Here is a 25,316-nt window from a genome sequence, read left to right on the forward strand (position 1 = left end):
TATGATATATACTAATATCGACACGTAGTATATAAACAAAATTATCATATGAGGTTATCTCGTCCTTCTGCGCAATCTCAACTCGATAACTGAATCGTTGCTGATAGAAGCAAGCAAAAAATCTAATAATAAGATTTCTTTTTATACGACATCTATAATTTAACGTTATATTAGATAAATTTTTGTAATAAAACTTCTTTTGGGAGGTTACCGAAAATTTTCAAGTCAAATAACCTCCCATCTTTTATCTTACCGTTATCGATCTCCCCCACGCTCACGCATATTTCAAGATATTCGATCCATAACCATTATCTTAAGCTTTCTTGACAACAAATGAATTATTCTGGATCATCTCCATTAAATCCTTTTTAATTAAGTTGTTTGCAAATCTCAGAAGTGGAATAAACGAAAAAATATTGATCGGGCAAAACTTTTTCCATACCTGTAGAAATGTGAGTGTGCAAGAGTATATAAAAATATGTATAAGATGATCGGTCGATCGATAATTATTACGAGATGCGTTTGTTATAGATAGATGATGTTATAGATCGATAGATGATTTCATTTAACATTATCTTTACAATTTGAAAAATTTTCTTTCACTTTTTTTGCAAATTGCAAATACTTTTTGTCTTTGTTGATATATTTATATTTCTATTTTAACAAGAATTATGAAATCATTGATTAATGTATTAATTAAGAATTGAAATTTATGACTGCGTACAATAATTATTTCAGAATTATCAAATCTTTTGTTATTCATTACTATAGTAATTAAAAGTTTCACATGATTTTCAGATCCGCTGTTAATATTAAAACTTATTCAAATGTCTTCCAACGATAAGATTTTATCTAAGGTATATCTTATTATTCTCATATAATTTTTCAATATTAATTATTTCTTTATATAAAAAAATATATATGTATCATTAAATTGAATATTATAGGAACATCCTCGAAATTTAATACCGGAATTATGTCAACAATTTTATCATTTAGGATGGGTTACTGGTACTGGTGGGGGTATATCCATCAAGCATGAGTTTGTATAGTCTTAATATTTATAAACTATAACATAAAAAAAAGTAGAAAAATAAAATAAAAAATTTATCATTATTGTAGAGACAAAATCTACATAGCTCCATCAGGCGTACAGAAAGAACGAATAAAAGCAGAAGATATGTTTGTTCAAGATATAAATGGAATAGATCTAGAATTACCACCAGCTGAAAAAAAATTAAAAAAATCACAATGTACTCCATTATTTATGTGTGCATATCTTAGAAGAAATGCTGGTGCTGTAATCCATACACATTCTAAAGCTGCTTTGATGGTTACTTTATTATGGCCTGGAAAAGAATTTCAGGTCACTCATCTTGAAATGATAAAAGGTAACAGAAAGTAAAACAAAGAATAATAGAATATGAAAAATCTACTTTGGGAGCTGTTATACATATAAAAATAATGAAAAGAGTTTTTTTATATAAACATATGCTTTATCTGTCTTCATAGGTATAAGAAATCAAAAGTTAGGAAAAGCTTATCGTTATGATGAAAAGCTAGTGGTACCTATAATAGAAAATACACCTTTCGAAGAAGATTTAAGAGAGGAATTAGATAAAGCAATTACTGAATATCCAGAAACTTGTGCAGTTCTAGTACGTAGACATGGTGTTTATGTTTGGGGAGATACTTGGCAACAAGCTAAAACAATGTAAGATATATTTACTGTATATATGTACTTTCATTTTTTTACCTTTTTGATATAGCTATGTTGTTCACGAGTACACTTCCACTGTGCAGACATTTGCGTATCAAATTCGGTTCTACTATATGAGCAAATCAACATGCAAATATGAATTTTATTGCAAAGTAAATAATGGATAGAATATTATAATTTAATACATTTTTAAATATTTAGATTCTTAAAAATTATAAGCAGGGGACTAAATATCTATAGGTGACTATAGTCAAATAGTGAGTGTATGACATTGGATAATATAATGTACTAGTTGATAGTACACAGAGAGCACCAAATAATGAGTGACTATAGTCATTGGTAGTATCTAAATGTTTAAATACGTGGTGTAAATTATAAATAATATTTTTTAATGTTATTTGTAGGACTGAATGTTATGATTATTTATTTGACGTTGCCATACAAATGAAACAACATGGTCTGAATCCAGCATCAACTCCATTAGTGTTGTGAGCTCCATTATTAAAAAATATTGTTAAAATTACTATAATAGTTTTTGGTAAGTCCTGTTTTCTAATTATAAGCAAAAATACAATAAAATAATAACAATGTGCAAATAATTTTGTTAATAATTGTCGAAATTTGTAAATATGTAATTTTTTCCACAATGTAAAAATATTTTATATATTTACATACAAAAATTACTTTAATTGTCTACATCGTATGGTTTGAATTGTGTTCTGATCTTTTTGGCTAATTCAGTTTCTTTATCTTTATTCATTTGACAATCTCGCCAATCTGATCTATGATTAATATCCAATATCCTATCACATGCTAATACTTCTCTACCAAAGTTTAATGGAAAATCTTTTTTAATTCTATAATACAATAATTGTCCATCAGGTAACTCTACGTAAAAGTACAAAACACCAGCCTTTGCAATTTGTTGCAAATCTGTGTGAAGTGGAAGTTCCTCGATTTTGAAATTATTACATTCTGCTATTTCCTGTTTAAAATAAAATTGTATTTTAGATATAAACCAAATTATTATATAAAGAAAAATAATATAGAAAAATAATAATGTACCTCAAACATTTCTTTAATTACAGATGCTTGATTTTCATGGATTGGAACAGCTTGTAATTGACAATGAGATGTTTTATAATTTCTTTCAAAAAATACCGGTACTCGATTTGTACTTGCAAAATACGTTTTTATTGCATTTTTGTATAATTCTATTTCTTTTAAAATGTTGGATGGTAAAACTGATAAACTCTGATGATGTGTTATTGGCGAAATTAACATATGATCTTCGACTAATCCACCTCTGGCAAGTGCTACATAAACTTCTGTACCAACAGAAATTACTAAATGCTTAGATACTTCAGGACTGGATAAACAAAACCAACATTTTGCTTGATCAAATTCTGTCTTAAGCTTTTTATAGGAATAATCAGAATTTTTCGTTCGTTTACTAGGTTTAGATTTCATGTCATAAAAAAATTGTGTAGTTTTTGTTTCTGTCAGTTCATCTTGTAATAGGTGCTTCAGATAAGGACTAGATGTTTCATCTGTTGTTTTCATAACTAATTCCGATAATCTTATTCTGTCTATAGGAGTTAAGTTCAAAGCATATAACCATTTCTTTTTTTCATTGTTTCCTACAGATCCAAGAGCAATAAACCTAGTTGCTATTTCAATACCACTTTCATCTAAACTATGATTTCTAAAAGAATATAATTAGTTTTTTATTAATAGAGACATATTATTGTTATTTTACACAAAATTAGTCGAATTAATTATATATTATATTTACCTATAAGGTGGCCTTTCATAATGAATATTTTCTAATGCTGAGATATGATATCTTGGTTTTACTTGAGCAGCCAACCAAGCTACTAATTCAGATCCATGATATTTAAAATCAGGCTTATTCGGATCTAAATCTGTAATGCCTTTGGGCCATGGTGAGGATAATAATATATCTACTCCACGAAAACTTGGTTGACCTTTCAAACAGGCATTCTTTACTGATACAACATCATTCTTCTGGAAACAGACTTCTTTACACTCAGTTTTATTACTTTCGATGCCACTGATATATGCAATTTTTAATCCAGATGTTGCTACATATAAACCTCTTCTACCAAGATAAGTTAAATTTTGACAAATTTCATATCCATCTATGTAAGGATAGTATTTTAAATCCTCTTCTCTATTTGGCCCAATAATATACGTTGGAACAGCAATATTCTTCATGCCATTTTTGTATGGTTCAAGCTGTATATTATTTTCACCAAAAAAATCTCCAACACATAATAAAAATTCAAACGGTCCATTTTTCTTGTTAATGTTTTCAATTTTCGTAAATAGAAATTTAAAATGTCCTTTAACGTCTCCACAACAAAGTATCTTTTGTTTATCTGTCATTTCTTAAAATTTATGAAAACTACTTAAGCGAAATTTTATGAAATATGTTTATCATATCATTATTGCAATTTTTTCTTAACAATAAATGAAAATACAGTTGTTAATATTATAATGTTCACAACACAATATAGGTTAAAAGTATAAGGAAATATAGCAATTACAAGATGAATCTATCACTATTATTTCTTCATGATGAAATCTCCCTATGTTGAGTTCCCTTTTTCTTATCCTAAGTTTCTTGTCTTTCGATGCTTATTCTATGGTCAAGCATCATTGGACGTGATATTTATATAAACTGTTTCTATACTAAAATAGCTATAATTTATTGGTCAGAAGCTTTTTCAAATTTTGAGAAAAACGTGATTTTATTTGAACAAAAATTTTTGCAAAAGATATTATTTTTCATAATATAATTTGTAAAATTGTTCATAAAATAAAAATAAAAAAGAAACATATTTGTAAAAATTCGAAAATATCATCAACTTGTTGAACCCGAGAGAGGCTTAAGTTGAGCGTCTTCACGCAGGTTCGGCGCTGAATGTTATACGAGCACTATGTCATCTAGGTACATTGTGAACTAGCCTTTACATTGGACAATTTTTTTTTTTAAATGAAAAATAAAAAAGATAAAGAAAAGACAGAAAAAAAGAAAGTTTACGTACATATCGATCAATTATCAGAGCGTTATGTTGCGTCTTTTCGTTGTTTGCGTTATTACTTGTCGAGAATTATCATTCAATTGAGAGTTTGATATAAATATATTAGGATGAATTCGCATGTAGGCATGCGTGGTAGATAGAAGCGTTTCGAGTTGAAATCATGGAATCATCATAAAGCAAAGCGTCGTTAATGACTCAGTGGTTCATTCTTACAACAGCAATAGATGGTGAAGGTGTTTTCGTTGCTATTTATTTTATTGTTAACATAAAAGTAAGTAATCTCGTAACTACGTTTATTTTTTAATAAATTGTTTAACTCTTTATTTTTTAATAAATTGTTTAACTCTTTATTTTTTAATAAATTGTTTATCTCTTAACTCAGTTTTAGAGATCTCATCTGGAATAATAATACAAACAGTAAAAATTGAAAAGTAAACGTTAAATTAATAAAAATTAACACGATGAATACTACAGATTCAGAGAATAATCTAAGATCTAGACAAATGAGAATAAATAACGAATATACACTATTAAATGAAAAGATCCTACAAATGAAAAGCGAACAAAGAAGGAATCTACGGGAGAAATATCAGTTTTCGGTCGATATCCACGATTCCGAAGATCAAAAATTGAAAATTAGATCAATCAAACAGTTAGAGGAAATAATATCAACGTTCAGTGGTGACGATAACACAGATATTATTCACTGGATATATAAATACGAAGTAATTGCAGATGCATGCTGTTGGTCCGATCTTCAGAAAGTAGTGTACTGTAAACGAATGTTAAGAGGATCAGCGAGAAAATATATTCGATTACTAAAATGTTGTTTTTCGTGGAAACAACTGAAATCTTGTTTACAAGATGAATTTTATTCATTACCTGAGGATTACACGAGACCAATACAATATCAGTTTCAAATAAATGAATTTAGTAGAGAAGTCGAAGATCCTTGGATAGGAAGAACCAAAAGGTCGTCGGCGTTAGAACGATTTTTCCAGAAAAAAAGTAACAATTCAGATAATAAATTCACCCTCGATAATACTACTACACTTAAACAATTAAAAGAAGATATTGCGTATTATGATAGCATAAATATGATGAATAGCTTAAAATTGCAAGATTCACGTCGGACAAAATAGTTAGCGCATGCATCGGAATTGAATGACATGATATAATTGACGAATCGCCCATATAGATTTGGCGACTTATTCATCGAAAATAAAGCATTTCACATACAAGTTTGGATTTATATCAGACAAATGTCCGAGGAGCACTATACCTAAGATTTAGTATTATGAAAGTTGTTTATAAGAACCATAACTCCACATTAGTGTTTAAGTACACTTACAAAAAAAACATTTTAGAAATACATTGAAATATGCAGCTCTGTAGTAGTTGCGTTACGTAATTTACAATTAGATTTTGATAGATCACAAGCAATACCGAGCCAGATTTTGGAGATTGCAGCAGCATGTGCTATATATTTGTATCATTACTAATATAGAAAGCATAACTATACATAAATCTATAAAACAATTAAAGCTATAAATTAGAAGCAGATATTTTTATTAAATTAAACATTTTATTAATAAATATCTTCAAAATCTTTGGTACATCCCACAAATATTTGTAACTATATTTTTTATAAAACGGTAAACAATAATATTTAATATTTTGTCTTTATATGTGTGCCTTCGGAAATGCATATACACGTATATTTCAAAAAAAACAATTTTAGACACTCTAATATACGAAAATCAAAAAGGGTTAACATGTAATTTAACGATAATTATTTGTAACAATAAATAGATACATCAGTTATGTAATCAATGCATATAATTATGAAATATAATTCGTCCAATTCGTAGATTTACTTTTCAATTTAATTTCTTATCTATTTTTATTCAAATTTTATTAACGTTGCAATAAAATTAAATTTACATGCCTAATTATATCTTATATCATGAGAAGAAAATTTTATTATTTCAAAGATATTATGTTACTAATAAAAAAAAATATATTTCAATCATTAATTGATATACAATTAGAGAATGTACATTAGAACAAATTACTAATTACTTGCAATTAATGAGGAATACACGGAGCTACGTTATAATAGCACAAACTGAGAGTGACATGACGGGTTTCTTAATCGACAACTAAAAAAATTTGCACACGTACGTGAATACATTATAATATAACTTTGATTATTTTTAATAAACAATTAGTTTGATTAACAATGTTGCCAACATTCGAATTTTTAACTACATATGTTTGACTGCCACGTGTTCCAGTCTGCCAGGAGTGATTCGAGTAAAATTCCCTAGCAAATCTTGCTGTTAAGGGGTTATACGCAGTTGCGAGGCTCGAAAATGACGTATTTTCATGAATTTTTTCTAGAAACAGTTTTTATTTCTCAAAAAAAATTGTTGGTAATTCAAATAGAGTGAACTTTTGAGAATACAATAGCGCGTCGATTCTGTAAAAATATTAATCTGCACTGCTCCTGTAGATGATTTCCTGAACGTCCTCTAAAAAAAGACGTTTGGCGGTGATCTCCATTTTCGCAGTTTGGATTATCCGAAATTAAAAAATATGGTGGATTCTTTTAAAGGATAGATTAATGCAGGTATTAACGAGAGGAATTTTAAAAATTTTGATTTTTGACAAAATGGCGTCTATTTGAAAAAAGTTGTTGTTTTTGACTAAAATATTCGCTTCAAATTGTTACAAAAAAATAGTAATAAATTTTTTTAAAAATTATTCTTTATACTTAATACCTGAGGAATATATCTAAGAAGATTGTGTAAAAATTTGAAACCGATCGGTTAAGCCGTTTTTGCAAAATCGAGATCACCGACTTTGAAAATACCGTTTTGAGAAAAACGTGTTTAACACTATTCCTACGGACACTTCACGTATACCTATTCCTACCGCGGCTGGTCAAATGACCGGTCTTTCACAACTTATATTTTTCAATATTGAATGCAGACCAATGGCCAGCTTACCAGTATAAAAATATATTTTCTTTTATTCAAGAGTACATAATCTACATTTTATTCGTTTTCGTCGCATTTTTTACAAATGGGCTTCTCAACTGTACATTTTCCGCATACGTACTTTTTACATTTTAGACAGATTTTGTTCGTCTTATTATCTTTACAATACCTTATCTGACATGTTTTCCGTTCACGAGAACCTGTACTTGTACTTGCGATGGGTATTGGTTGATTTTTTTTGCCGAGCTCTTGTTGGTATTCGATGGCAAGTTCTTCTGCCAATTGAAATAGAAATTCCTGTCTTGTAATTTCTCCTCCCGTAGTTTCTTTATATAACACCCATGCATTTATCCCGGCTAAATCCAAGATATTAAAAAATACTTGCAAAGGCCATCTCCGAGATTTAGATTTTACCGAATAATTTCTGGCCATTTGGTCGGACAACTTTGACAAACAATTCTGACTGTTGTCAATAAACTTGTACCAAACTTCGGAAATCATAGCAAATTTATCGGTTTGTAACCGTTGGTTTCGTTGATTTCTGTCGTCAAATCGAATAAATCTCATAATCTCCGTAAAGTCATGTCTACTCATAGTATTTGAGAAAAAAGGCGGGCCCCACTTTTTATTCCATAGAAGTGCTATATCTATATTCTTAGCCCCATATGCGCCGCGTGCATACAGAATTGCAAAAAATGCATATAACTTTGCAGTAGATAGTTCCCATTTATATCCCAACACTCTAAATGCCTCTGCCTCTGTGCACTTTCTTATAAGTTCGATTATATTCTTATCAATTATCACAGAAAATGCCGTCCTAACTTCGCCTTTCATAATATTACGTTTACTGTACCCAGTCGGGCCTGATGTTTCCCTAAAAATATTATGACCAGGTGCTCTTCCAGGATTAGACCCTATTTTTACTTCGTGACAAACAGTTCCGTCCATCGCAATTTCGCTTACTTCTTCCTCATTCTCACTATCGGAACTAACTAAGAATCTCCTTCTCTTTCGTCGTCTACGTACGTTCGAAATATTCTCTTCGTTCTCATCGGTGTTCGAATCTGTTTCAAGTGGATCATAATTTTCCGTATTGTTATTTTCCATATCCAGAATTTCCTGATCATCTTCAGAACATTCTGCATCGATATCATTTATTCTCTCTAATAATACATTCGCACTCCTCAAACGTCTTGCCATTTTGGGGACAAATATTCTACAAAAATAAAAACTAAAATATGAAAATGTAAATCAAAATAGATAAAAAAAGAATAAAAGATAAAATGTGAAACTTACTGCGAAGTATTGTTAGTCTTGTTCACTATTTTGAAAATGGCACTTATAACACGTAATACGATATAAAATATTACAAAATAATAATAAAAGACTGCCAAGTATGCTCTTTGTGACTTTCACGTTCGATGCACTCTGTTCGTGTCGCAAGACTATACTGATTTGAATTCGTGAGAAGACGTCTATACACTTCCTTCAGTTACAAGTTTATTTATTTTACGTCATAGTAGATGAGATGGCGTAGAACATTCGAGGATCTTGACCGTATCGGATATCAATCAAGCAAATAAACACCGCTAACCCGATAGTCGAGTGAGAACTGTAAACACTTGGAAGTGCCGTAAACCATTTTCTGGAAGGCACTTATCGGATAAAATGTGTCATAACTACATTACCTTTCGTTTGTAACGACTTTATAGTTTTGGCATTGAGTCTTAGAGAGAAACTCTTACATAAATGTATAAATCGTACTACCGGTCAAATGACCGGTCGTGGTAGGTAAGACAGACTACAAATTTTTCTCGGAAAATAAACAATAGAAAAATAAGTGAATATTGAAAAATATATCATACATATATATGAGGAAAAATGGTAAAGTTTAAAGGCGATTCACATACGTTGAATGTAGGAAATTCCAAATGAAAATTTAAAAACGGTCATTTGACCGGTTTTGGTAGGAATAGTGTTAAAGTTTCAAAGAGACGTTTACACATAGTTAAAAATTTTTGTTTGCAGCTTACATAAAGTGAAGAATATTTGTCGGATCGATTTGAAATTTTCAGAGAATATACTTAAATTATGTACATTCCGAAAATGCAAAAAAAAAAAAAATCGATTTTTTGAAAATCCTAACTGCGTATAACCCCTTAACGCAATTGGCAGTGTAGCGTGTTCAACAATATGCAATAATAATTAATTCACTAGGGAAATATATTATTAGAATATTTTATATTTTAAACGTATCAAAAAAGATTTACAAAAATATATATTATAAACTTAACAAATGTAACAAAGAAAAACGGAAGTAGTGACTAACGTTCAGTCTTTGGTCGCTGCTATTAAAACGCGTGTGTCTTGCTCAGTGGTTGGAACGGAATAGGACGAATAGCAGTGATTATTCATATACGTGGGGTTTTTTGTAGTTTTCAGTTTTCGTCACCAGAGGCGTGACGGTAAGTGTGCCGGTGGCGCCAAGCTTTGGCGTGACGGCCACAGCAGCGACGACCGCTGCGCTCTCTACTGGACTCGGTGAGGAGTTACGTTTTACTCCCCACAGATCGAACTTGGTTGAAATGACCAAAAATATTTCATGAAAAATTTTAGTAATTTACTTGTATATATATCATTTTTAATTAATAATACTACTGTGTAATAAAAAAGATCATATCACTAATCTTTTTATTAGGAAGAGTTTTAATTAAACTGAAATCTATAAATAAAAGACGCTTTATGATTGGTCGAGCATTCAGCAATGAAATGTTTATCCTTAGCGATAATCGCGATTATAGTGCCACACGCGTCATGCTTATGAAGGTTTCTTGTTCTGATTTTTAAACCATATTGCACTGTATGATATGATTAATCAAAGTGTCGTAATTTGACTAACGGTTGAACGGAATAAGTGTGACATTAACTTTTTAAGCGTTATTTCTATGTATTTTGTCATAATTTTTATAACTTATATTATTAAAAATAAAATAAGAATTTCTAATAAAATGTATTTGTAAAAAATTATATTGTATTATAAATAGGATTTTTCGATCTGAAACTTCAAATTATTTCATATATTGAAAAATTAAATACTTTTTGATGCATATGATATGCGATATCATTTGAATTATACATCGTCATGTAATATTATGTCGGTATTATGCATCAACTATTGTTTTATTAAATTACAATAGATTTTTTCTACAATTATAATGGGAGATGACTGCAACGTAACAATAAAAGAGGTATTTCAAGAACCTCGAAAAAGATTTTGGCTGGTAAGCATTTTAATTGTAAATAATGTGTTTTTTAAATGTTTGTTGACATGTCCTTCGGTATTATTGAGAGTGATAAGACTGTCATTGATATGACGCAAGCATAATTTTATCAGTTTAAATATCGTTCTAGAGATCTTGTATTTTTATAGATAACTTTAGTACGCTGAAATGCTTAAGAAAGGATTTTATAATTTAGTAATTATTAAGAATGTCTCATTGTTTATTTAGGTTAACCACGATACTAGTAATTATATTATTTGTATAATATTAGATGATTTAACAAATGAATTATGTAATAATATTTTAATAATTATTAATATTTTATTTAACAGAGATCGAGAAAACGACCAAAAAGTGATGTGGTCAGCGTTAATTCTATGGATATATCTATAGAATCAGATACTGGAAAAAAAAAAAAGAGACGCAGAATTACAGAAGTAGCTAGTAGTATATTCTCTTCTAGTACTTTAAGCGTAAAAGTTGGAAATACTCTTCATAGATCATTTAGTATTCAACAAAACACAGATGATTTTTTATTTACCGATGAAGACACACATGCAAATACAATAAGGAAAAAGTAAATAGAATTTTAAAATTTAATCTTGTTTAATCGAATATTATTTTCTTATGTGCCATATAAATCATATTCATAAATATTTCTCTACGTGGACTTTTATAGACGGAGAAACAGTTCGGATGGTACAAATAATTTTACGCTTAGAAGTTGGTTGCTCGATATAGCAAATGCAAATGTTAAAGAAACATTAAATAGCACTTTAGGTCAAAGAGAAGTAAAAAGACAAGAGGCAATTTATGAATTATGTTGCGGAGAAAACTTGCTTATTGATGAACTTACAATTCTTCATGATCATTATTATGCACCATTGGTTTCTAGTAATATATTTACTTTGCAAGAAATACGTACACTGTTCAGTGACCTTACAAGCATTATTGAAATTCACCGTAATTTACGAAATGAGTTGATCAATTTACGAGATTGTTCAGGATTTACAGACAACATTGGTGCTACAATACTCAATTGGGTTAGTCTCTAGTATAATCTTTATTATTATTTTTTATGAAATAAAAAAATGTATATATACACAATTCTTATATTAAATTAAAAAAAACGAATTATTAGTAACATAATCGAATAATAAAATTTGCATATTACAATTGTTACAGATACCAAAATTAACGGAACCTTATTTAGAAAGATGTAGAACGCAAGTATGGGCGAGGCATTTGCTCGAGGAAAAGAAAGCAACTAATAAACGTTTCCAGGCATTTTTAAAAAGAAAGTTAGGATCACCCCATTCTCTTGACTTATGGGCTTACTTAGATGTACCAAGATCAAGGATAGTTAAATATCCTTTATTGATAAAAGAAATATTAAGACATACTACTGTCGATCATTTAGATCAAATTCCATTACAGGAGTCAATTAATAAACTCACAGAATTACTACAAAATATTGATGAAGCTATGGGAAAAGCTGAATGTAAATTAGCTCAAACAAAAATCAATATTAAAAATGAATATGATCCAACTGAATGTATTAATAATGCTACAGAATTAATTACAGAGGGGCAATTGAAAGATGCGAGAGGAATGGTAAGCCAATCTTTTACAATATAAATTAAACTCGCAAAACTATATGTATAAAAAATAAATTGTAATTTTTTATATCTAACATTTATAAGTAAGCAGTTCTAATCTTACTAATTACATTTCAGAAATTTTATTGTTTTCTTTTTGATACGTGTTTTGCTATGACACGCTCTACAAGACGTATACCTAAAAAATATAATTTATATTTTCCTGTTATACCAAGAGAGCAAATATCATTATGTACCGAACAGAAAAATTGTACAGATTTTGGATTTAAAATAGGTGATTACTTTCTCATATCAGAAGATAAACACGGCAAACGGCATTGGACTGATGCCTGCAATAAAATTATTAACTCTTTAAATACTAAAGAAAATAATGAGAATGAAAATAAGTTAAATTTAATAACGCAAACGCCTAACCGATCTGTACGAAAATCAGGAAATAGTACAGATGAAAACTTTACTTCTCCTTTAAAAAAAAATGTTTTGAAACAAAAACAAAATAGTATTTCTTTCGATAAATAACATAATTATAATTACAATTGCACAAATAAATAAGTTTTTTATAATTATTTCATTTTAATACAAATAATTATTTTTATGTTATTTTATTTGTGTAATTGAAACACTTGTAGAATAATATTAATTGAATGTATATTTATATGAAAAATACTGTTAAAAGTACTTATATTTTTCAATTCAAACTAATATATATATTTTATATTAATTTACTCACGAATTGTTCTGTGATGGAATCATTCCACTATATTTTCTCAATATAATATTGATTAAAATTCTATAAAAAACATGTAATAATTAAATTTTTATTTAATATAGATAAATATTTATTCCTATATAGCTTGTATACTAAAACAGCTTTATATATATGTATCCTAGCAATACATAAACAAGATTTAATTTATTCACAATTAATTCTTAAATGTAGGGGCATATAAATTCTTGATACGTAATAAAAGTAACTTTCGGAAATATTAACTTCCAAAGTTTGAATTAATTTAAGCTTACGAATTTCTGTTTTGTGGAAGTTAAATTACACGAAAATATTAAAAAAATTTAGACATGTATTTTAAAATTACTAAAGCCATACAAAATATATTAAAAATAAAACATTAATCAAAAATATGTAAAAATTAAATTGCCACATATCAAGTTTTTACATGCACCAAAAGAAATGTCCTATAAGTGTACTTATCTTGTAGTCATAAATCTAAATTTTTCTATTATATTACAAAGATTTCAAAGCTAATATAAATAATATGATATAATATGTAAATTCGTATTTCTATAAAAATATATTTACAATTACATATTTTTGTACTTTTATAAAGAATAATCCTCTAAACGGGTAAGAAAAGCATATTTTGAAATTTTTTATTTTCAGGTGCATAATTAATTTTAAGATTTTGTAGGTTTCATTGAATTTCCATCGGGGTAACGTTTTTTAAAGGCTTTAATTAATTGTGGATCAATCAAATGTACTCCATCTACTTGATTACCAAGTGTTATCCAATTAGGTTGTACATTGTGTGGACGACCGAATAATTCAATTTTTCTTGTTCCAGGACTCATGCGTTCAATAATACCATAAATTTCATCTGGTTTGTGACTAGTTGCACGAACTTCTGCTACAATTACATCACTGTCTAATCCCTTATTAATACGTGGATTTCCTTTCATACCAACTAAACAGTGTTCTTTTCCATGATTCAACCAATGTCCTGTTCTTCCAGTTCTTATAATTCTCTGTAATTGATTTGTTTTTACCCAAATAATTTCATCAACTCTTTCGTAACCCCATAATTGAAGACATTCTCTTCCTAATTCCATTGCTCTTCCTGTTACCCATAAAAATAAAAGCCCTTCATCTTGAAGTGCAGGTATTCCTAATTGCCTCATTTCATCATCTGACATTGTACCATATGGTAATTCCATATGAATGTCCCATGGCGGATCAGCCATAATCACAGCAAATTTACCGAGAACTGTCATATCTAGGTATCGTAAATCACATTGTATCCATTGTGGTGGATAAAGAGTTAACTCACTACCTACACTACTTGTACAACTAGTGTTACTACCATTTTTATTATCAGGATTTAATGTCTTGTTAATAGTAGCATTGTTAATGCCATCAGAATCATTTGTTTCTTTTGTTTGTGCAGTAGGACCATCTACTTCATAATGGACATATCTGAATAATATATGTAATCATGAATTATATAAATTTTAAGATATATAAACATGATAAAAATTAAATATATATATTTAAATAAATGTAAAATGTGTGTGAGGACTCACTTGCATGTATCCATATGAAAACAAGTATTAAGAAAACTACAATCCCCTAATGATTCATCTGTGTGACTTTGTATAATTTTTTTAAAATGTAATTTCTTACATTTTTCTGCAAAACCTGGGCCACCATTTAATTTGGCACAATCTACTCTTGTTCCATGTGGACAAAATTCCATAACTTGTGCACCGCCTTGAGAACGAAATCTTTCTGCTAATGATTTTTCTTTAGATGTTTGTTTTGACAAAAGATCCAAGATTTGTTCTCCTACTTTTTTACTTTCTTTTTCTCTAATTGTGGGCATTGAGATCAATGACATTATATCCTCTGTATTTTTTTTATCTATTTTTATCTGTTTTTCTGAAGGCATATAATCATTTAATTCAGATGCGGATGTCTCTGCGCTTTCAGGATTTTCTGTGTCATCAGATTGAGAGAGACATGATGATTGTGATTCTGCGACAGAGAGAACGGTATATCCAAAGACTTCATTTTCCGTGACCTCTTTGATTCTAAAAAAAGTTAAATATTAATAATATTTATGTATATAACTTAAAATCACTGTTGATAAATATATTTAAAAAGATATCAAATAATAATATAGAACTCACTAACTTAATAATATCTTGTGCAGCTAGTTTCTCTAAAATTTTATGGATATCAGAGGTAGACACATCTGCATTAAGATTTTTACGAAGTTGATCTATTATTTCTGCAGATGTAATTGGTAGATTTGGTAAAGACTCATGTAATATACAAAGAATATCTCTTTCATATTCATTATGGTCAGATTTTGAAGATGTATTGGAATCTATGGAAAAAGATATTATTTTAAAAATACAATTACGTATTATTTTGATGAAGAAAAATAAAATGATTTCAAATGTTTTACCACCAGGAAGAGATGAATCAGCAGTTGAGGTAGATGGTATGGAAGAAGTAAAAGTAAATAATTCATGTCTCTCTCTTTTTCGCTTTTGTAATTTTTCACGTAAACTATTCCTTTTAATTTTAATTGCTTGGATTTCTTCAAAAGCGTCAGACATTTTTCCTTATATTCTAAACGCATAATATAATAAAATTTTACTTTAATAGTTATCTACTTATATTATGTATTAAAGAAAAATTATATAGATATAAAGAGTATATATATTTAAAATATATTTAAGTTTAAAAATTAATATTAAAAAAGTGTCTCACACTTAATATTATATATATTTTATATTAATTAATATATTTGTGTATATCAATATCTAATCAGATACTCAATTTGTGTACTCACCAATTATTATAATATGTTGATATAACTATATACTAACAATTTTTATTATTAAAATTTCTTTAAAAATGACAAAATTAATGCATAATACTGTATTACTGTTTATTTACATTGATATTTATAAATAGTCACAAATAATTTTCTCGTAATTTGTTATTTCACCACTGAACGAATAGTTATTTTTATGTTTGAAAGGTGGTGCACCAAGTCCATTAACAGATCAAGTTTATACAAGTTGATCTTAAAATTCTTACACAATGGCAGTTTCTATTATAAAAAGAGTAACTTGTGCTTTTCAAAAATTCGAACAAGCATTAAAAATAATATTTAATAACAGATTTCCGCCAGGTAAATAATTTCTTTGACGTTTAGGATAGTATATATTGTGCATATTACATAGACATATATATATATAAATCTATATAAGGAGAAAGAAACAATTGACTACATAACCTATAATATTAAAAAAAAATAATATTTCAATATATACTCTTTGATAGCCTAAAATATAACAATCTTTTTTACCTATCTTTTTTTTCTATCTTTTTAGAAGCATTATGTGCAATAGATTATAATGGTGGTTTAAATCTTCCATCACCTGTAAACAATAGTGGTCGATTTTCTCTCAAAGACATTATTGGAAATGGCATTTTATGGGGAGTTCCTACGTGTAGACGTACCCTTGAAAAACGTTTGAGTAGAAAATTTGGATATCCAGAATATAAGTGGAAGCCGCCTGTTCCAAAAACTAATCTTTTGATGTGTCCTAATTGTGGTAATTACCACGAAGCAAAACTTTTATGTGGTATTTAACTTAATTTAATATATTTTAATTTTTCATTGATTTTATCAATGTAGTTGTATATATAAAACTTAACAGTAAATGTATGTCTTTGTTTAGCACATTGCTATGAAAAAGTAAAAATAGAAACTAAAGAAATGCAAGATGCTATTCAAGAAAAATTAGGATTAGATCCCGTTGAAGAAAATGTTATTGTTATTTATGAAGGAGAAAAAGAAGGCAAAACAGATGACTTCTGGAAGGTATTAGACTATATAATTATTTTAGATTTATACTTATATAACAGATATGCTTACTTTGCATCATTTTTTAATCTAATTTGTACCACTAATCTTTTCTGTAGAACCAAAGAATAATAGAGATGCCAAAGAAACGACCTGAGTGGTTTCATGAAAATCTTCTCGAATCATCCACGGTTCAACCTTCCGATAGTAAGGAAATAAAGCCTCCAGAACTTGCTTAAGAAAAAGTCTAAGTATTTGAAATAAAAGTTATTTGAACATCTATTGTACTCTTTTTGTTAAATGCTATTTTAACCAGATTTGATTTATAAATATTTTTATTGTGAAAATAATTAGTATATTTGTAAATAATTTTTATATCCTGCAAAAAGCAAGATACAAATATACAATCTATACTAAAATATTTGTATGTTGGCTATTCTTTCTGGATAGATCGATGCAATAATATATTAACATGTTATAAAATTCATTGATTGAAAACTGTTATAAATAAGGCAGATAGATCTTTGAGAATTATCAATTATTTACATATTTTACTAACTTGTACTTATCAACAGTAATTCAGACTGTTTTAATAAATCGACAACAAATTTGATAGGATTACTTTTCCTCACTTTTCTGTACATAGGATTAATGAATAAGTTCAAACCCATCGACAGATGCGTCTTTTGTAAAATGACTCAAAACATGTTCATGAAATTCTGCAAATGCGATAGACTTTCCATAGAAAGATCCACATAATGGACAAATTTTATCATCAATATCTGAATTTTCATTAGTGCATTTTTCTAAAGATAAACTTATAGGTGGTAAACTTGTTTGAGTTGAACCATGTTCTTGAAAACTGTCACCAGAACTAAATTGTATTCCTACGTGTACAACTTTCTTATTTGCATTTTTACGGCAACCATTACAAATCTCTCCTATAAAAATATCATATGTTAGCTTACAAAATATGATGCTTTGAATAATAACAAAACAAAATTTATTTATATAATATATGTAAATTTATATATATATATATACGTACCTCTTTTAATCTTTTTCAAATTCTGTATAGTTCTTTTCAGTCTATTCTGTTGTGCTAATAAAGCATCTTTTGTTTGTGACAATCTTACATCATGTTGCTTTAATTGTTCTAATGAGTCAGTATCAGAATCTTCCGGATAAGTAAAACCAATATTTTGTAAATTTAAATCAGGATTATTTTGTAATTCTACCATCTAACACATCAAATTGTTAAATTATTTTTATATAATAAATATTCTCAATAATGAATTATAATCTTAAGTAGTAAATACCTCAAAAAAATACTTGATATTTACCTCTGCGTATTGCTGTTCAAGATTTGTTTTTTCCAACATAATACTGTTGATAAGTTTAAGTGATATTTCTTCCAAACTCTGTTCCTTGTCACCTGTATATATTTTTTATTGCTATGAATTTTCATTTAAGAAATATTCTATTGTAAATTAATTTCAATTATACGTTAATATATTTACCATTATCTGAACTCAACATACAATTCTTATTTGTTTCTTGTTTAACAGAAGATGGAACATTACAAAAACTATATGACATAATATCAAATGATTGAGTAGAATGTTGTTTTAATGTATCAGAAATTTTAGTGAAATGTAATCCCAAAGACTTATTGGCTTTAGTTAACCTGATTAGTCTATTCCATAAGTGACGATTTTCTGCAGCAACCATAAAAACATGATGGGTAAGTTGCGATTTTTGTTTTTTAAGATCTTCTACTTTTTCCTATTAAATAAAGTAATATATAAAAATAGAGAATTTGATTTAAGCATAAATTTGTACTAGGAAAAACAATACAAACCTGTAAAGTTTGAATGACAGCTTTGTCATTACCATTAACTTTTATAATTGCAGTAGACATGTCTTTCCCACATTCTAATCTCAGACACAAATTTTCTTCTTCTACAACAGCTAATCTGGTTTGCAATTGTTGGCAACGTTCTTTCATTGTTTTGAATGCAATCAACAAAGCATGATACGATTCAATATGGTCATTTTCAGGATTTTCTTTAATATCCATTATATTCATGATATTATTAATCGTTATGATTTAAATAACGTCAAAATTTACAGGACAACTTGAAAATAAGTTGTTAATACCGAAGCAAGCTTATATTATGCTTCACGTCAAGATATATACACAATTTTTACAATAGCTTTACTTTTTTCCTTCGATAATATGTTGTTGTATTTGTTTAAAAGTTTATATATGTTTTTTTTAACATTTTATCGTTCGTCGAGTCACTAGACATTTCATTTAATTGGGTACTTGAATGCATACGTCAGATGGATGACATTTAAAAAACTTTGAAACATCGTTATCATCAGTCAAGATTAATTTTTACGCTGTCATAGCGTCGACATGTCATAACTGTTTGTAGAATTAGTGTTATATTTAATTCCTTTTGTTGACATATCCAAATTTATATAATGGAGAGCTGTGTATAACCGAGCGCAGTGTTAACAAACGGTAATAATTTAACTCAAGTTGATTATTAAGTGAAGTTCTACAATCATATGTTTCTTTAAGAAAATTTCATGGACATTTACCTATATCAGGGTAACCAAATTTGTGTAAGAAAAAAGATTTTAGTTTGTTCTCGTTACCGATAGGTTCGCTCACATTTGCTTTGGATTCTCTCTGATGAGTTTACTTCTCTTCTTTATTCATAAAAACCATAAATTCGAATGTAAGTAATAGAAGATATTTATAAAGTACTTGAAGTTGATACTATTTTATAAATTATTCTTTTTCTTTTTAAAAGTCCTCGTCTTTTCACAATATGGTAATATAGAGTTGTATTTACTAATATCCAAGTATCCTCTCTAAAGATAATATACTGAAAGTTATTGAATAATTATTTACTAAAATAATGAATAAATGAAATGATGTACATGAACGAAAATCGATTAAATTGCATAATTTTTAGAATATTTTGTTACTTTTAGCGAATTGTTAATCGTGTTATCAAAAAATACAAGATGGAAGACGTGGTTGAAGGTCTGAAATTAGTTCGCAATAAAATCATCGCTGCATCTGCTAAACGGGATCCGGTATGTCGCCATATTGTTATTGAGCAAATAAGAGGCGAAAAAGCGTAAAACAGTGGAAAGAAATGCGTATCTACATAACCACTGCTATATGTTTTCTCGTAAAAATACGATGCTAGTTTCCAATTGTTAGTACTTTATTTAACATCGAAAACTTATTATTCTTGAGTATACATTATATGCATGTAGATAGAAACATATTTTTTACAATCCTATAAAAAAAATTGTTTATATTTTATTAAATCGATAAGATACTTTCCATTATTTTATGCGGTGCATAAGTAGGGATTTTTTCCATTGGAGGTTGCGAACATTATGTTTGTATTTTTTGTTGTGGTCACAGATCTATCATGGCGATCGTGAATGATAATCATTAGAGCGAAATACGAACAAAATAAAACACGAAGGTTTACGTAAAGGTTCATACATACTTAAATATTCATTCAATATAAATCGGCATTTAAAACGTTTTATTACTAAAACTGAAATATCGCGACAGTCTTGCTTATTGCATAATCAATGACTAACCGGATGTGTCGTCATGTCGTGTTGGCCAAGTTGGAATAATCTTGACATATTTTTTCAACGTCAATTTTCTAACCACTAAACAAGAATATTCGTATCGAAGAGTGAAAAATAAATAAACGAAAATGGTCTTAGCAGACCTAGGGCGTAAAATTACGTCGGCTTTACGGTCGCTCAGCAATGCGACCGTAATAAATGAAGAAGTATTAAATTCTATGCTGAAGGAAATATGTGCTGCATTGCTTGAAGCTGATGTAAATATTAGGTTAGTCAAGAAATTAAGAGAAAATGTTCGCACCGTTATTGATTTTGATGATATGGCTGGAGGTCTTAATAAGCGACGTATGATACAAAGTGCTGTTTTCAAAGAATTGGTGAAATTAATAGATCCTGGTGTAAAAGCATATCAACCTGTGAAAGGCCGTCCTAATGTGATCATGTTTGTTGGCTTACAAGGATCAGGTAAAACAACAACTTGTACCAAACTGGCTTATCATTATTTAAAAAAAAATTGGAAAGCATGTTTGGTTTGCGCGGATACATTCCGTGCAGGTGCGTATGATCAAATAAAACAAAATGCTACTAAAGCAAGAATACCATTTTATGGAAGTTATACAGAAGTGGATCCAGTGGCTATTGCGCAAGAAGGTGTAGAAATGTTTAAGAAAGAAGGCTATGAAATTATTATTGTTGATACCAGTGGAAGACATAAACAAGAAGAGTCATTATTTGAAGAAATGTTACAGGTTGCCAATGCTGTTCAACCAGATAATATAATATTTGTAATGGATGCGACAATAGGTCAAGCATGCGAAGCTCAAGCTAAAGCTTTTAAAGAACGTGTTAATGTTGGATCTATCATTATAACAAAATTGGATGGTCATGCGAAGGGTGGAGGTGCTTTGTCTGCTGTTGCAGCAACGCAAAGTCCTGTGACATTTGTTGGAACGGGAGAACATATAGATGATTTGGAACCATTTAAAACAAAACCATTTATTAGCAAGCTATTGGGTATGGGAGATATAGAAGGACTTATCGATAAAGTAAATGAATTGAATCTAGATGATAATGAAGAATTACTTGAAAAAATTAAACATGGTCAATTTACTTTAAGAGACATGTATGAACAGTTTCAAAATATCATGAAAATGGGTCCATTCTCTCAATTAATGGGAATGATTCCTGGATTTAGTCAAGATTTTATGTCCAAAGGAACTGAGCAAGAATCAATGGCCAGGTTAAAGAGACTTATGACTATTATGGATAGTATGAATGATGCGGAATTAGACAGCAGAGATGGTGCCAAATTATTTAGTAAACAACCAGGAAGAATTGTGAGAGTAGCACAAGGTGCTGGCATAACAGAAAAAGAAGTTAAAGACTTAATAACACAGTATACAAAGTTTGCAGCTGTTGTGAAAAAAATGGGTGGTATCAAAGGCTTATTCAAAGCAGGCGATATGGCTAAAAATGTTAATCCAACACAAATGGCGAAATTGAATCATCAAATGGCAAAAATGATGGACCCACGTGTCTTACAACAAATGGGTGGTATGCCAGGCCTTCAGAATATCATGAAGCAATTACAACAGGGAGCGGCAGGTGGATTGGGTAATTTAATGGGAGGTTTTGGAGGTAAATCTTGAAAGAATAATGTAGGCAGTGCAGTTACTGCCAGGACGTACTGCCGTTCACAGCCATCAAGGAAATGTCGAATTTAAATTGCCATCTATAGTACTGAAAAGAGGATCGTGCTACAAATATATACTAGGAATATATTTTACGAACCTTGGGATTGTGCAGAATTAACATTGAGTGAAAAGTCACTGATGTACCATTTTAAATAAACATTTAATTCGCATATTAATTTGACACAATAAATGTTTTAATGTACATTCAATAAATTAGATACCACCGGGAAAGTGTTTTTTAGGTCTAATCCTTTTTTCTAATCCTTTTTTTTATGAAAATAGTTACAATATCGTATCAGTGAAGGTTTTATTCGATTATTGTTAACGATAGTATCACATCGACTTCGCATTTCATGTATGGAAATTTATTATTTATTTACGAATATATCTTTATAAAAAAAGTACAATATCTTGATTTGTTTTCCCAGGAATATGCCTATTTTGAACCTCGTTTAGTAGCTGTAAGCAAAATTAAACCTCCAGAGCTGATTATTGCGGCTTATGAGGCTGGTCAAAGACATTTTGGAGAGAATTATGTTAATGAATTAAAAGATAAAGCATATGATTTATCTATCACTGAAAAATGCAAAGATATTCGATGGCATTTTATTGGACATTTACAAAAAAATAAAGTGAATAAAATTATATCCATACCAAATTTATATATTATTGAAACAGTTGATAGCAAATCTATTGCAAATGCACTTGATAACGCATACTCAAAAGTATGTGATGATAATTCAAAATTGAAAATTATGGTACAAGTGAATACAAGTGAAGAAGAAGGTATAATAAAATTTTTTCTATTATACTCAATTATTTGAATTTTAAGTAAATCTCTAAAAGTAACTCATTTTATCTTTTCCATAAAATATATCTCGTCCTATTTCATTTATTCTAATTCTACCATAATATGCTTCATTTATAATAAAATATTATTGCTTAATTATACTATTTGTCTTTCTTTTTTGTATATTTCCTTTCTTATACATCATTACATGTTATTTTTTATATTTTAGTATTTGTTAAAAATCCAAATTAATAGCTGATTAATATTTATATTTAATTTAATTTTTTATTGACAATATTTAACTTCGATTATATTTAAAAAATTATTAACTAATGTTTTCAATAATAATGATATACAAATTTATTTATGTTACATAGTAACATTCGTTTTCTATTGAAATGTATATAACTTTATTTATGAAGCTTAATATTTTTAGCAAAAAATGGTTGCAAAATAGGAGAACTATCAGAACTTGTGCAATATATTCTAGACACCTGTAAGCAATTGGAATTTATTGGTCTTATGACAATAGGTGCGTATGGATATGATCTATCGAACGGTCCAAATCCAGATTTTCTACGTTTGAAGAAATGTAAAGAAGATCTATGTAAAGATTTAAATCTTGATAAAAAAAAGGTGGAACTTTCAATGGGAATGACTACCGATTATGAACACGCGGTAAATTTGTGAATTATTTTATCTTTACATGAAATATCAATCGGGTAAATTAATTACATTTTTTATAGATATTACTTGGGAGTTCCAATGTCAGAGTGGGCACTGCTATATTTGGTGAAAGGCCGAAGAAGGATGGTCAATAATACGTAGTAGTACGTAAAAGATATAATTGATTATTACAGTAAAAGACAAGATTTTTATTTCATAAATTATTATCAAATCTTTAGATTAAAAATACGTATTATATTGAAATGATCGTTACTTTAATGCGATCTATGTTATTTTTATTTTGTAATAATCATAAATTTAGAGTTTGCGGGATGTAGAATATATTTTTCTGTTTATCATTTGATTTTACAAATTAATAATGAATATTTTCTAAGCATTTTCTAATTTTTTCTGATATTGTCTGGCTTTAGCTAGTTTTTGAAAACCACAAATATTGTTACTAAATTTAATGTAATCTATCATTTCATCATCATCTTGCAAATAAATTGGTGCTTCTTCCAAAGCACGATCAACTTCTTTAATTGTAAATTTATCGCCAAATTTTTGAAGATCGTCTCTTATTCTAAAAAAAAAGAACACAACATAAATTATTTTCGCACCTGTATTAATGCTTTATTTTTAAAGCTCATTACTTTTTTTCTGGTATCATTCCAGTGTCTCTCATATCCCAAGTTGATAGTGCAGCGGTAAAAACTTCTTCTGGGTCCATTTCACTAACTTTTTTTCTATTAATAAATTTTATATATGTACGTGTATAAAATTAATTTCTTTTTCTCAAATTATTTTGTACATTACGTGATATTTTTTAATTTACCCAAAAAGTGTGATAAACGCATCGAAGTCAATTGGAGTCGATATTTCTGATAACATTTGCTGTATTTGTTCTTCAGATACATCGGGTTTACCCATGGTTAAAAAGGTAAATTTTAAATCTTCAGAATCGATGATACCATCGCTATTAAAATCAAACAATTGAAAGGCCTAAAAATATCCAGAATATGTATGTAAATGTTTTAAGAGTGAAGCTGGTTCAAGAGAAAAATGGTTTAACATTATAACAAGTTAGTTAAGTTACTTCTTTTAATTCTGACAATTTGATCAGGTCATTTTTTCCGACTTCTTCTCTAATCTTTATTTCTTTGGGTAGTGAAACAGCATTAAAAGTCATCAAATTATCCGTAGAAACATTATCTTGTAAATTTTCTGTAT

General features: G+C 28.6%; 10 protein-coding genes and 1 long non-coding RNA gene across 13 annotated transcripts; 6 read left to right on the forward strand and 5 right to left on the reverse strand.

The window, feature by feature from the left end:
* Nucleotides 1-8: 8 nt before the first annotated feature.
* LOC122514566 (methylthioribulose-1-phosphate dehydratase) lies at nt 9-3,001 on the forward strand. Of its 2 annotated transcripts, none has more exons than XM_043631477.1 (7): nt 9-452; nt 799-857; nt 948-1,042; nt 1,123-1,391; nt 1,513-1,714; nt 2,125-2,258; nt 2,603-2,732. In XM_043631477.1, the coding sequence occupies exons 2-6, from the start codon at nt 828-830 to the stop codon at nt 2,210-2,212; spliced, it is 684 nt and encodes a 227-aa protein (XP_043487412.1). In that variant the 5' UTR covers nt 9-452; nt 799-827; the 3' UTR covers nt 2,213-2,258; nt 2,603-2,732. The 2 variants fall into 2 exon arrangements, with proteins under 2 accessions (XP_043487412.1, XP_043487411.1); XM_043631476.1 differs by lacking the exon at nt 2,603-2,732 and adding an exon at nt 2,809-3,001 and having other exon boundaries at nt 10-452.
* LOC122514557 (CWF19-like protein 1) lies at nt 2,338-4,290 on the reverse strand. The gene is made up of 3 exons (XM_043631465.1): nt 3,516-4,290; nt 2,786-3,425; nt 2,338-2,705 (listed from the first exon to the last, which is right to left on the reverse strand). The coding sequence occupies exons 1-3, from the start codon at nt 4,127-4,129 to the stop codon at nt 2,406-2,408; spliced, it is 1,554 nt and encodes a 517-aa protein (XP_043487400.1). The 5' UTR covers nt 4,130-4,290; the 3' UTR covers nt 2,338-2,405.
* A 583-nt stretch (nt 4,291-4,873) lies between these two features.
* LOC122514578 lies at nt 4,874-6,617 on the forward strand. The gene is made up of 2 exons (XR_006303085.1): nt 4,874-5,059; nt 5,171-6,617. It is a non-coding gene; the product is annotated as an uncharacterized LOC122514578 (long non-coding RNA).
* A 1,143-nt stretch (nt 6,618-7,760) lies between these two features.
* On the reverse strand, nt 7,761-9,841 carry LOC122514561. The gene is made up of 2 exons (XM_043631469.1): nt 9,087-9,841; nt 7,761-9,006 (listed from the first exon to the last, which is right to left on the reverse strand). The coding sequence occupies exon 2, from the start codon at nt 8,988-8,990 to the stop codon at nt 7,848-7,850; it is 1,143 nt and encodes a 380-aa protein (XP_043487404.1). The 5' UTR covers nt 8,991-9,006; nt 9,087-9,841; the 3' UTR covers nt 7,761-7,847.
* A 645-nt stretch (nt 9,842-10,486) lies between these two features.
* Nucleotides 10,487-13,226, forward strand: LOC122514559 (rho guanine nucleotide exchange factor 3-like). The gene is made up of 5 exons (XM_043631467.1): nt 10,487-11,071; nt 11,404-11,648; nt 11,751-12,114; nt 12,257-12,685; nt 12,808-13,226. Exons 1-5 carry the CDS (start codon nt 11,006-11,008, stop codon nt 13,207-13,209), a joined length of 1,506 nt encoding a protein of 501 aa, XP_043487402.1. The 5' UTR covers nt 10,487-11,005; the 3' UTR covers nt 13,210-13,226.
* Nucleotides 13,227-13,423: 197 nt separating this feature from the next.
* LOC122514555 (N6-adenosine-methyltransferase subunit METTL3) lies at nt 13,424-16,619 on the reverse strand. Its single transcript, XM_043631464.1, has 5 exons — nt 16,281-16,619; nt 15,891-16,057; nt 15,614-15,809; nt 15,004-15,510; nt 13,424-14,896 (listed from the first exon to the last, which is right to left on the reverse strand). The coding sequence occupies exons 2-5, from the start codon at nt 16,042-16,044 to the stop codon at nt 14,101-14,103; spliced, it is 1,653 nt and encodes a 550-aa protein (XP_043487399.1). The 5' UTR covers nt 16,045-16,057; nt 16,281-16,619; the 3' UTR covers nt 13,424-14,100.
* LOC122514570 (39S ribosomal protein L32, mitochondrial) lies at nt 16,507-17,583 on the forward strand. Its single transcript, XM_043631486.1, has 4 exons — nt 16,507-16,625; nt 16,828-17,082; nt 17,179-17,321; nt 17,423-17,583. Exons 1-4 carry the CDS (start codon nt 16,535-16,537, stop codon nt 17,540-17,542), a joined length of 609 nt encoding a protein of 202 aa, XP_043487421.1. The 5' UTR covers nt 16,507-16,534; the 3' UTR covers nt 17,543-17,583.
* Nucleotides 17,584-17,834: 251 nt separating this feature from the next.
* On the reverse strand, nt 17,835-19,651 carry LOC122514562 (protein spindle-F). Its single transcript, XM_043631470.1, has 5 exons — nt 19,165-19,651; nt 18,824-19,088; nt 18,647-18,738; nt 18,352-18,544; nt 17,835-18,244 (listed from the first exon to the last, which is right to left on the reverse strand). The coding sequence occupies exons 1-5, from the start codon at nt 19,390-19,392 to the stop codon at nt 17,952-17,954; spliced, it is 1,071 nt and encodes a 356-aa protein (XP_043487405.1). The 5' UTR covers nt 19,393-19,651; the 3' UTR covers nt 17,835-17,951.
* Nucleotides 19,652-20,057: 406 nt separating this feature from the next.
* LOC122514565 (pyridoxal phosphate homeostasis protein) lies at nt 20,058-24,871 on the forward strand. Of its 2 annotated transcripts, XM_043631474.1 has the most exons (6): nt 20,058-20,149; nt 20,313-20,417; nt 23,059-23,416; nt 23,857-24,098; nt 24,167-24,250; nt 24,762-24,871. In XM_043631474.1, exons 1-5 carry the CDS (start codon nt 20,147-20,149, stop codon nt 24,239-24,241), a joined length of 783 nt encoding a protein of 260 aa, XP_043487409.1. In that variant the 5' UTR covers nt 20,058-20,146; the 3' UTR covers nt 24,242-24,250; nt 24,762-24,871. The 2 variants fall into 2 exon arrangements, with proteins under 2 accessions (XP_043487409.1, XP_043487410.1); XM_043631475.1 differs by lacking the exons at nt 20,058-20,149; nt 24,762-24,871 and having other exon boundaries at nt 20,336-20,417; nt 24,167-24,635.
* On the forward strand, nt 20,326-23,034 carry LOC122514558 (signal recognition particle 54 kDa protein). Its single transcript, XM_043631466.1, has 2 exons — nt 20,326-20,417; nt 20,758-23,034. The coding sequence occupies exon 2, from the start codon at nt 21,065-21,067 to the stop codon at nt 22,583-22,585; it is 1,521 nt and encodes a 506-aa protein (XP_043487401.1). The 5' UTR covers nt 20,326-20,417; nt 20,758-21,064; the 3' UTR covers nt 22,586-23,034.
* Nucleotides 24,477-25,275, reverse strand: LOC122514666 (myosin regulatory light chain LC-2, mantle muscle). Its single transcript, XM_043631603.1, has 4 exons — nt 25,183-25,275; nt 24,922-25,088; nt 24,740-24,832; nt 24,477-24,669 (listed from the first exon to the last, which is right to left on the reverse strand). Exons 1-4 carry the CDS (start codon nt 25,273-25,275, stop codon nt 24,477-24,479), a joined length of 546 nt encoding a protein of 181 aa, XP_043487538.1.
* Nucleotides 25,276-25,316: the final 41 nt, after the last annotated feature.

The sequence above is a fragment of the Polistes fuscatus genome, unplaced genomic scaffold (assembly GCF_010416935.1).
Source record: "Polistes fuscatus isolate 324 unplaced genomic scaffold, CU_Pfus_HIC Scaffold15, whole genome shotgun sequence".
Classification (NCBI taxonomy): Eukaryota; Metazoa; Arthropoda; class Insecta; order Hymenoptera; family Vespidae; genus Polistes; species Polistes fuscatus.

Bases quoted from the DNA above. Each gene is read 5' to 3' on its own strand.
- LOC122514566 (XM_043631477.1), top strand. From the start codon at position 828: ATGTCTTCCAACGATAAGATTTTATCTAAG. The intron at 858-947 runs GTATATCTTATT...TGAATATTATAG, and splicing joins ACGATAAGATTTTATCTAAG to GAACATCCTCGAAATTTAAT. The intron at 1,715-2,124 runs GTAAGATATATT...TGTTATTTGTAG, and splicing joins TGGCAACAAGCTAAAACAAT to GACTGAATGTTATGATTATT.
- LOC122514557 (XM_043631465.1), bottom strand. From the start codon at position 4,129: ATGACAGATAAACAAAAGATACTTTGTTGTGGAGACGTTAAAGGACAT. The intron at 3,426-3,515 runs GTAAATATAATA...ATATTCTTTTAG, and splicing joins TATGAAAGGCCACCTTATAG to AAATCATAGTTTAGATGAAA. The intron at 2,706-2,785 runs GTACATTATTAT...TATTTTAAACAG, and splicing joins TAATTAAAGAAATGTTTGAG to GAAATAGCAGAATGTAATAA.
- LOC122514561 (XM_043631469.1), bottom strand. From the start codon at position 8,990: ATGGCAAGACGTTTGAGGAGTGCGAATGTATTATTAGAGAGAATAAAT.
- LOC122514559 (XM_043631467.1), top strand. From the start codon at position 11,006: ATGGGAGATGACTGCAACGTAACAATAAAAGAGGTATTTCAAGAACCT. The intron at 12,115-12,256 runs GTTAGTCTCTAG...CAATTGTTACAG, and splicing joins GTGCTACAATACTCAATTGG to ATACCAAAATTAACGGAACC. The intron at 12,686-12,807 runs GTAAGCCAATCT...ATTACATTTCAG, and splicing joins TGAAAGATGCGAGAGGAATG to AAATTTTATTGTTTTCTTTT.
- LOC122514555 (XM_043631464.1), bottom strand. From the start codon at position 16,044: ATGTCTGACGCTTTTGAAGAAATCCAAGCAATTAAAATTAAAAGGAAT. The intron at 15,810-15,890 runs GTAAAACATTTG...CTTTTTCCATAG, and splicing joins TGATTCATCTCTTCCTGGTG to ATTCCAATACATCTTCAAAA. The intron at 14,897-15,003 runs GTGAGTCCTCAC...TATATTATTCAG, and splicing joins TTTCATATGGATACATGCAA to ATATGTCCATTATGAAGTAG.
- LOC122514570 (XM_043631486.1), top strand. From the start codon at position 16,535: ATGGCAGTTTCTATTATAAAAAGAGTAACTTGTGCTTTTCAAAAATTC. The intron at 16,626-16,827 runs GTAAATAATTTC...CTATCTTTTTAG, and splicing joins TAATAACAGATTTCCGCCAG to AAGCATTATGTGCAATAGAT. The intron at 17,322-17,422 runs GTATTAGACTAT...TCTTTTCTGTAG, and splicing joins AAACAGATGACTTCTGGAAG to AACCAAAGAATAATAGAGAT.
- LOC122514562 (XM_043631470.1), bottom strand. From the start codon at position 19,392: ATGAATATAATGGATATTAAAGAAAATCCTGAAAATGACCATATTGAA. The intron at 19,089-19,164 runs GTTTGTATTGTT...TTTATTTAATAG, and splicing joins CTGTCATTCAAACTTTACAG to GAAAAAGTAGAAGATCTTAA. The intron at 18,545-18,646 runs GTAAATATCAAG...TTGATGTGTTAG, and splicing joins TTGAACAGCAATACGCAGAG to ATGGTAGAATTACAAAATAA.
- LOC122514565 (XM_043631474.1), top strand. The intron at 20,418-23,058 runs GTATGTCGCCAT...TTGTTTTCCCAG, and splicing joins CATCTGCTAAACGGGATCCG to GAATATGCCTATTTTGAACC. The intron at 24,099-24,166 runs GTAAATTTGTGA...CATTTTTTATAG, and splicing joins CTACCGATTATGAACACGCG to ATATTACTTGGGAGTTCCAA.
- LOC122514558 (XM_043631466.1), top strand. From the start codon at position 21,065: ATGGTCTTAGCAGACCTAGGGCGTAAAATTACGTCGGCTTTACGGTCG.
- LOC122514666 (XM_043631603.1), bottom strand. From the start codon at position 25,275: ATGACTTTTAATGCTGTTTCACTACCCAAAGAAATAAAGATTAGAGAA. The intron at 25,089-25,182 runs GTAACTTAACTA...GGATATTTTTAG, and splicing joins AATTGTCAGAATTAAAAGAA to GCCTTTCAATTGTTTGATTT. The intron at 24,670-24,739 runs GTAATGAGCTTT...CTTTTTTTTTAG, and splicing joins GGAATGATACCAGAAAAAAA to AATAAGAGACGATCTTCAAA.